The 8,984-nt window shown below is 55.5% G+C and overlaps 2 protein-coding genes across 2 annotated transcripts; one reads left to right on the plus strand and one right to left on the minus strand.

Annotated features, from left to right (window-relative positions):
- Positions 1-1,397: 1,397 nt before the first annotated feature.
- Positions 1,398-3,910, minus strand: LOC123930524. Its single transcript, XM_045986745.1, has 2 exons — positions 2,067-3,910; positions 1,398-1,930 (listed from the first exon to the last, which is right to left on the minus strand). The coding sequence occupies exons 1-2, from the start codon at positions 2,284-2,286 to the stop codon at positions 1,398-1,400; spliced, it is 753 nt and encodes a 250-aa protein (XP_045842701.1). The 5' UTR covers positions 2,287-3,910.
- A 1,782-nt stretch (positions 3,911-5,692) lies between these two features.
- LOC123930525 (major allergen I polypeptide chain 2-like) lies at positions 5,693-7,851 on the plus strand. Its single transcript, XM_045986746.1, has 4 exons — positions 5,693-5,753; positions 6,202-6,383; positions 7,243-7,305; positions 7,750-7,851. Exons 1-4 carry the CDS (start codon positions 5,693-5,695, stop codon positions 7,849-7,851), a joined length of 408 nt encoding a protein of 135 aa, XP_045842702.1.
- The last annotated feature ends 1,133 nt before the right edge of the window (positions 7,852-8,984 follow it).

Below are 8,984 nucleotides of genomic sequence, written 5' to 3' on the forward strand. Positions count from 1 at the left end.
TGTGTCTCAGTGAGAGCAAAGTGCCCATCACTCGTCATCGTCTCACCTGTGGAGGGGGCGCCGTCACCCCCTGCCCTCGCTGCGGCCAGGGTGAATCTCTGTCCCTAACACTGGGAGCCCCCTCCAGCTCCTCTCCCGCAGAGCCCAGCTCTCCTGAGGAAAGCCCAAGAGCTTTGACATGTGTAGAATGGCGGAGGGGTGGGATACGCAGCCTGAGTCACCGGTGCGAGGGTGACGGGAAGAGTCTGTGTCCCGCAACCTGCTGGTGTCCCCTAGGCTCTGCTTGCGAGCACAGGGACAGTTTTCCATCTCAGAAGCAGCCCCCAGCCAGACCCTGGGGGTCAGAGGGGCGGGCTGTAGACCAGGAGCCGGGGTCACTCGGGGCAAGGTGGCCTCTGCCACCTGTGCGTCTTGGGGCACAGAAGTGCTCAGACTCTCTGGCTGTCCCAGTTACTGTTACCCGCGCCCCCACCTGTGGCATTCCGTAGGGGAAGAACGTGGGCAGCGTTCCAATCTAGTCGCAGCTGGAAGGCGCCCTGGAGGTCCCCGAGGTGACAGCCCTCCATCCCCAAAGCCCAGCCCAAGGAGCAAGTGCTGCCGTAAATTGCAAGGCTTTTATTGCTGGAATCCTCTAATCAGACCCCTGGACGGGGCGGGCCGCTGAGGTTACTGAGTCGGTGATCAGTTAAGGGACATCCGTGGGGCTCCTGGCAGAGATGGCTCCGTTAACACAAAGGACTGGAGTATATTTTATTCTGCAGAGAGAAAGGCAGGAAACCTGGTGAGGCCTCAAGGGGTACGAGAGCCCCGGAGCCCTCCCGGAGGTGCACTGGACACTCCCCAGGCAGCAGCCTGCGGCGTTGTTTGGAGGACGGCTTCGACCCGGGCAGGCCAAGGTGGATTCCCCCCACCTCCTGCACCACGAGAGAACCCCAGGTGTGCCTAGAAGCTTCCTCCAGTGGAGCAGAGTGAAGCAGAGGGATCTGGGGTGGGATGGAATGGGAAGAGGCAGCTGAGAAGGTCCTGGCAGGCTCAGGTGCACCTACGGGCCCCTGGGGGTCTCCAGTTCTGCTTCCACCTTCTGCCCCGGGACCCTTGTGGCTCGAAGCTTTTTCCCCCTCTTGGGACAGCGGAGAGAGGATTCACTGTGATTTTCCACTTGGGGCCTCTCACCTGGGAAGGGCCGGAGGGGGCTTTTGGAGCTGTCTTCTCCCCTTCCGTCTCCCCCTTCCCTCCCCTCCTCGCCCCCTCCCCCTGCTCTCCTGGCATGTGAGGCATGGAATGGCACTCTGGGACCCCGGGAACGAGGAAATATGAAGGTTTTAGGGGGGAAGGAATAGGGAACTTGAGGAGTTTAAGTAAAGGAACCCATGTTGGGAGACAGGAAGGACCCCGTGCTAACAGTTTAAAGGTCCAGGCTCACAGGCTGGAGAGACTGGAGTCAGGGAGGCCAGCCCTGAGGGCCTGACACCGAGGCCGGGCAATGCCAAGGACACGGGAGGGCCTGCCAGCTCCCGGACTGGTGGCTGGGCAGCACTGAGCAGCCAAGGCGGGCCGGAAAGCCCCAGGGCTGGGCTGACTCTTTCCCATACCATCCTCTCCGCTTCCCCATTCATGAAGCTTTTCTCTTTCTGGATTCCCAGGGAAGGGCCATGGTGGAGAAGAAAACTGGGTGCCCCCCGCCACCCTGAGCAGACCCCCAGATAGGCGCCAGGGAGACGGACACATAGAGCTGGACCCACCAGCACACTGATAGTATTCATCTTGTCCTCTTCTGTGAACTTCGCGTCCACGCACTCCTTCAGGCTTCTGGCATTTTCCAAAATTGCAGAATCATTTTGGTACTGGGCCACTTGCTGGACATACTCGTCAGGGGTGCCCGTGATGAACAGGGTGACATCGTGCTCCACAGACGAGCAAATGTTACAATCTGGAACACAAAGACAAGCTGACACTCTGTTGAAAGGCCTTCCCTGGCACATTCCTCCTTGCCTCCCCCAGCAGGCTCAGAACTGCCCTGGGAAGGTATCAGAACCCCTGGAGAACCTGGGGCCCTAGGCGCCCACCTCCGCCGGAGGTCAGGAGCAAGGCAGCGCAGAGAAGCAGGAGAGCACCAGCCGGCTTCATGGTGTGGGTGGCAGCTGCTCCCTCCCCCGCCTGGAGCCCTTTTATGTCCACGGAGGAGCAGGGCCGTCCTCTCCCAGGAGGCCCTGCTAGGCCTCTCCTGGCTGCAGCGTGGACTTGCCCGGGGGCCATGGAGGGAGAAGATGTATGTGTAGGCGACATCCTAAGTCCCTGAGTCAACAAAGGACAAGAACTTGGCCTCCCTTCCCCATCTGAGGGTTCTGTCCAAATGTCAGCTGACACCAGGGGTTTCAGAATTGCAATTTCCTAGGTTGACTGGGAAAAGGAGCAGAAGTCTCCCAAATCGGGCCTCCGGATTGATGGCCGATGTCAGCCTCTCATTACCTGTGACCTTAGAGACAGTTTGGTCAGAGCCGAGGGATTCTTCAGGAAGCCCAGTGCTTAGCTAATGGTCTCACAGCGAGGAAGCCCTGCCTGCAGCATCGTCTCTGTCCTTGACCTGCTCAGTAGTCTCCCCTGAGCCAGTCCTTGGAGTCTGTATCTGGAGCCCCCAATCCTCCCCTCCATGCTGACCAAGCCCTGTCACCTGGTTTCTCTGGCAGCGCCTCAGTCTGCCTCAGAAACAGCATCCCCCCACCAGCCTTTTCTCTTGAACTTCTCCACACGGTCCACACCGCTCTGTCTCCAGAGGTGCAAGCGAGGAAAAGCCAGGCTGCTTCTCCGGCCTACAGTCCCTGTGTGACTTGTAGGCCCCGGCCTTTCCCTGCCCTTCTCCCCGCTCCCTGGTCGCCCTGCTGCTTCTGGACGGGGCCCGTGGCTGGCTGCTTTGTGTTCTAGATTGTACCCCCGCAGCAGGGCCTTGGCTCGAGCTGCCCCCGCTGCCTGCAAGGCTCCTCCTCCAAGAACATGATGCGTGGCCTGATGGCTCAGGTCTCTTCAAATGCCACCATATCAGCGAGACTTTGCCACGGGCCTGACCCCTTAGAGCCCGGCCCCTGCCCCGCTGCCCTCCCCGACTTCATCTCTCTCCCTGGCTCTCCCTGGCACTCATCAATTGTCTTTCACTTCCTCTCCGATGTATAACGAGCTCCGGGAAAGGGGGCGCTCAGCTGCGTGTGGTGCTGCGTCCCCCGGACAGGGACACATAGCGGGTGTTTAACGAATGTTCGCTAGCGGAACTCAAGGAATCCCCTATTTCTGCAGAGCTGACCACCAAGAACGGTTTTCCTTGGGCTCGCTTGCTGGCAGTGCCTGCCTGGCCTTTCTTTACTCTGAGTCATCCGGTCAGAAGAGGGTTACTAGAGCCCAGAGCTGAAGGGAGAGCACGCGTTTTTTGACCCAGTCAGAGCCTTATGCCAAACAGGATTCACATCCGGCAACCGCTCTTGGCGAAGAGGGTGTTGAGTCCCGAGCTCCCCCTGTCAGGTGGCTGCCATGGAACCGCTCCAGTCCCGATGTCCAGAGGCCATGCACGAGATGCTCTCGTGAGGGCATCTCACGAGAGGCTCAGGCCATTGCAGATGTCCCTCAGGTTCTTGGGCACCCGTCTGGGAAGGTGAGCACCACAGGCCCCCGAGCGGACATGCTTGCCGGACCGAATTTCAGTGTGGTGGGGACACCCGGGCAGGGTCTTCTGTCCTTCACTACGTGCTTCCTTCAAGTTCTCCCCAGCTCTGGGAGACGATGAAGCGAGTTTGGGGTGCTGGAGTAACACAGGATGCTGATGTCTGTCCAAGCCCACCGGGTGCCACAAAACCATCTGAGATCTCTCCGGAGGCAGGGACATTTGCTGAGGTTGGGGGAACTTTCTGGACAAGGTCTTGCAGTATATGCCATCCCTTACTAATGCAAGTGGTTTTTTTTATTTTATTATTCATTTTTTTTTTCTCATTAAACTTTGTTTATTATTCATTTTTATCCGGAGTAATTCTAGACTTACAGAAAAGCTGCAAAGATTGGTCGAAACCAAGAAGGTGACATTGGCATACCACTACTGACTAAACTCCCAACTTTATTTGGATTCCACCAGTTTGTCCATTAATGTCCTCTCTGTGTTCTAGAATCCAACCCACATCCTAAACACAGCATTGATTGTCATGTCTCCCCACTCTCTCCTGATCTGTGACAATTTCTCAGTCTTCCCTTGTTTGTCGTGGCCGTGATGGTCTTGAAGACGGGCCAGGTGTTAGAGAATGTCCACCAAACTGACTTGGCTGCTGTATTTCTTCTAATTTGGATTGGGGTTCAGACCTGGGGTTTTGAAGGAGACATCAAGGAGGGCAAGGGCCATATGTCACATCACATGTGGCTATGTGACATCAGTATGTCTCACCGCTGGTGGTGTTGGCCTTGATCGTTTGACGCATGTTGGGTTTGCTAGGTTTCTGCATGGTTTCCTCCTTTCCCTACTCTCTAGAAGTGAGTAACTAAGTCTAGCCCGCTCACAAGGAGGACGGGGCAATGAGCTCTGGTTCCTGGAGAGAGAGTATCTATGTGTACTATTTGGAATGCTTCGGTGAGGAATATCTATGTCTTCTTCATTACTTGTTTATTAAATCATTTATTTATATCAGTACGGACTCACAGATACGATTTTATACTTTGGGTTTTCATCTAATACTATGTCATTTCTGTGATTGCTTAAATTGTTCCAGATTTGGTCCCTGGGAGCTTTCCTTCTAGAATTTTCATGGACTGTCTCGCCTTGTTTGTGCCAATAAACCCCTTTGCTAGAGTAGAAGGTTGAGTTTAACTCTTGAGGGAGTTTAAGCCGATGGTGCGCCCCCTCTGGTTGTAGAGCTCCAGCCTGCAGTGGGTACGGGCGACAAGCTGCACACCTCCAAAACTACTCACCGATGTTTCTGGATGGGCTATTAAGCCCAAGCTCCTCTTGGGACCAGGTTCACCTATGAAGGGGATGAGACAGGGCCAAGGCTGGACCCACTGGGAGTCCAGAAGGTGCCCAGGAATTTGCTCCTTTAAGGGCAAGAACGGAACAGGAGACATTGGGAGACGTTGGGAGTGTTATCAGCCCTTGAGGAGCCCTGCATGGCCAGGAGTCCTGAGACTTCCCTGGTAGGGAGTACTTCAGGGCCCAAGAATGGTGCCCATGCAGCCTGGGGGCTCGGTCCAGAGCCTGCAGCACTGAAGGTGGTCAAGAGGGTCTGGTTGGGCTCAGCACCCCATACATATCTGCAGGACTTCGATGTAGGCACAGGTCAGGCTGGCTGATCTTTTGTCAACCTGTAGTGGCATAGACTTGTCCTTGACACCTCATGTGATTGGGAGTGTACTGCACCCGAAGCCAGGATAGGTTGGGGGAACAAGTTGCAGGCTACAAGGGTCTATGTTGGGGTTGGGACAACAGAGCAGTTGGCTCGGGATGGAGTCACTTGGAAATGTCAGCTCTAGTTGGTCTTTGGCAAAGGAAAAAACCACATCCTCTCCAGGAGGCTTTCAGCCCAAGGGCTGAGGGAGCCACACGTGCCAGGTCCTGCCCACAGGCCCTTGGAACACCTAGGAGGGATCTGGGCGAGGCTCAGGGAGCTAGTAGTTTATAAAGCCTCAGAAACGCTGCCCTGAGCAGAACATTCTGGCGGCTGACACTATGAAGGGGACGCTGCTTGTGCTGGCCTTGCTGGTGACCCAGGAGCTGGGCATCAAGATGGGTGAGAGTAGGAAAGAGGGACAGATGGCCTTCCTGATCCTTGTCCCGCTCTATCTCACTCCTTCACCCCCTATGGTGATTTCCAAGTAGCTTCTAGGGACAAAGTGAGGGGGCAGCTGGGAGGTCATTGCCCAGGAGTCCTGCATAAGCCCCCCTGAGGTTTCTAGTCACAGAGTGGAGGGAGAGGTTTGGAGATGGAGGGGTCCTTAGGTCCTTAGTTGTGCACAAAGTAGGGGATAGTTCGTTGGGGGTAGTGGGGCTTATGGGAGGTCAGAAGCAGGTGGGCTGGTACATCTCGAGGCTACAGTCAGGGCCCCTAACGCTGTTCCCTTCTGCTGAGACTGTCTTGGTTTCTCCATCTGGGATGTAAGCAGTCCTGGGAGTGGGGAAACAGGAGCTTCCTACCCTGGTGATTCTTTCATTGAGGTGTTTTCTGTTTGTGTCTTCAGTGAAATCTTGCCCCATTTTTTATACTGCCTTTGGTGCCCTGGCCCTTGGAGAGAAGACTCTGCTGGACTTGAGCCTTGATCCAGTCGGTGCTACTGAACCAGAAAAAAAAGCCTTAGAAAAAATCCAGGATTGCTACAATGAGAAGGGACCGGAGGCCAAGTTCTTGGATTTGATTGTCATGGTAATTTACCGGCCCTTCCCCACCCCCACCCCCACCCGTGACAGCAGCAACGTATTTTAACAGCGCACAGTCGCACAGACAGACAGACGGCGCAGTCAGGGGCCGCAGGATGGACAAGAGCTATGATGCTTGAAACGCTGCTCCGCCCTACGGCACACAGAACACGCAGCCGCCTGCCGCCTGCACACCAGCCTCTTCTGCCACACGTGTCACCTTCGCGCCAATTCACACGCAGCTGGAAAATCAGGCACTGATATCCGTGTGACACAGAAAGTGTGTCGACGCATGTGATTTTTTTTTTTCCTGCTTTACAGGAGCCAGCACTACAGGAGTAGGATTGGATGTGATTTGATTTGATTTTTTGAAGATTTTCTTTATTTATTTGACAGAGAGAGAGACAGCCAGAGAGGGAACACAAGCAGGGGGAGTAGGAGAGGGAGAAGCAGGCTTCCCGCTGAGCAGAGAGCTGGATGCGGGGCTCGAACCCAGTGACGCCGATTAAGGTCTGAGCCACCCCAGGCAGGAAGGTAAAGGTCCTTCCTTCAGCTCCCGCAGCGGTGGGAGCGCGCTCAGCTCTGTTCCTGGAATGTTGAAACCCAAGCCTGCCCTTAGACTCTCCTCTCAGGAAGGGGCCCCCTGGCCTTGGGAGGCTTCTGGTTTTTGGCCCGGTTTACTGCCCTCCTTGATGGCTGCTCTTTGGCTCCGAGTCCCGCTTCCATCTGCATCATCTCGGGGCCTGAAGCTGGGAGGGGCCCTCGTTCTTTGGTGCCTGGGCCCCTGAGGCAGCCGCTCCCCAGGGCTGGTCAGCGCAGCCCCGGAGAGCGGTCTTTCCCTGTCATTGTTCTGGTTGCACCGTTAGGTAGATTTGGATCAGTCTGTGTCTTACTCGGTCTTCCCCAAAGTGCCGATTGTCAAAGGCGAGGTTTGTGAAGAAGCAGAGTGTGTTGGGCTCGCAGAGGCACACAGGGCCCAGCAGACCGCTCACCGCGACATCCGCACCCCCACCCGCCACCCCCCCACACCTGCCAGATGCGCATCAGGGGCAGGAGACATCAACCCAGCCTCAGCCCCCTTGCTCCTCGCTCAGGCCCAGCCTCCATCACAGCCTCCTGAACCTCTGGCCTCTCTGAGCCCCCACCGGGGGTTCAGACTCCCTCCTGACATCTGTGTGTGGGCGACAGGGGAGTCCTCTTCATCGCGTTCTGACAGATAGCAGTTCCCTCTCCAGCCGTCGGTCTGGGGGCCGGATGCTCTTGCTGGGGCTGGAGCTGAGTCACCAGGAGGGACAGCGGGGTGATCCTGGGGGGGCGGATCACTCTGCCTGGTGCTCAGGTCTTCCGTCCCCCCTCGTCTTACTCTCTCCCAGGCTACCATTACCACCAGCAAGCAGTGCCTCTCGGAAGCCATGGCCCCACTGAAGAATGCTGTGGCCCCGCTGAAGGATGCCGTGGCCTCTTTGGGGAGATGAATCTTTGCCCCGGATGCCCAGTCTGGGCTCTGTCCCCTGCTCTGTTCTTCACACGTGAAGCTGGAATCCCGACACCGGTCCTCACCTCTGGCAGTCTCTCTCAGGCTCGCTGTAATAAAGTAACTGCAGCTTAGCTCGGCGTGCCCCATGTGTGTGTGCTCTGCCGAGAGCATGTGAGGCCTGGCAGGGGGTCCCGGGACATGGCTGAGGCGGGTGACACACACGGTCATCGAGAGCGTGGGGACTGGAGTTGGGCCGAATCAGGAGTGGGTGTGAGTGGATTCGTCTTTCTCCAGCGAGTCTGTCATCTGTAAAGGGGATTCTGTGTGCAGACTAAATGACACGTATGTAACCCCAGGATTCACCACTCTGGATGGGTCAGAATGTTGCCCACGTAGCCTGTGGCTGAGTCCGGTGCTTGCCCAGTCTCAGAGTGTTTAGCCCCTTAAATTTCACCTTGGTCACTAGAGGGTGGACTCGAACATCATAACCCGAGGAGGCTTATCACAAGCCTCTCTGTCTCAGAGGGGCAGCTGCCCTTTTATGCTTCTTAGGTGGATGTCTTCTGAGGAACCCGGCCTTTTTTTTTTTTTAAATATTTAATTTATTTATTTGACAGAGAGAGAGAGAGAGAGATCACAAGTAGGCAGAGGCAGGCAGAGAGAGGAAGGGAAGCAGGCTCCCTGCTGAGCAGAGAGCCCGATGCGGGGCTCGATCCCAGGACCCCGAGATCATGACCCTAACTGAAGGCAAAGGCTTAACCCACTGAGCCACCCAGGCGCCCCGAGGCCAGCTTTTCTGTTGAAACACCCAGTTCCACTGCTGCTCCTGGGTTCTGCCAGTGGAACGAGGGCCCCCCATGCAATCCTGCTCAGGAGGAAGGGAGAAAGGGAGTGGATGAAAGAAACTAACCTGGAGGGAATGCTGCCGTCGTGGTGAGCTCAGGCTCTTAAATATTACTTGCAGGATGTCACCTGGGGCAAGTGTCATGAACCTTCTGAGCCCCAAAAGCATCGAACCAGCAATTATATTTATTATATATATATATTAATATATATAATATATATAATAATATAATATAATATAAATAATATAATATAATATATAATATATATTATATATATATTAATTAA

Source organism: Meles meles, chromosome 19 (genome assembly GCF_922984935.1).
Source record: "Meles meles chromosome 19, mMelMel3.1 paternal haplotype, whole genome shotgun sequence".
NCBI classification, from domain to species: Eukaryota; Metazoa; Chordata; class Mammalia; order Carnivora; family Mustelidae; genus Meles; species Meles meles.

Bases quoted from the DNA above. Each gene is read 5' to 3' on its own strand.
- LOC123930525 (XM_045986746.1), top strand. From the start codon at position 5,693: ATGAAGGGGACGCTGCTTGTGCTGGCCTTGCTGGTGACCCAGGAGCTG. The intron at 5,754-6,201 runs GTGAGAGTAGGA...TTGTGTCTTCAG, and splicing joins GGAGCTGGGCATCAAGATGG to TGAAATCTTGCCCCATTTTT. The intron at 6,384-7,242 runs GTAATTTACCGG...TTGCACCGTTAG, and splicing joins TCTTGGATTTGATTGTCATG to GTAGATTTGGATCAGTCTGT.
- LOC123930524 (XM_045986745.1), bottom strand. From the start codon at position 2,286: ATGTCGCCTACACATACATCTTCTCCCTCCATGGCCCCCGGGCAAGTC. The intron at 1,931-2,066 runs GTGGGCGCCTAG...TTTGTGTTCCAG, and splicing joins GCTCCTGACCTCCGGCGGAG to ATTGTAACATTTGCTCGTCT.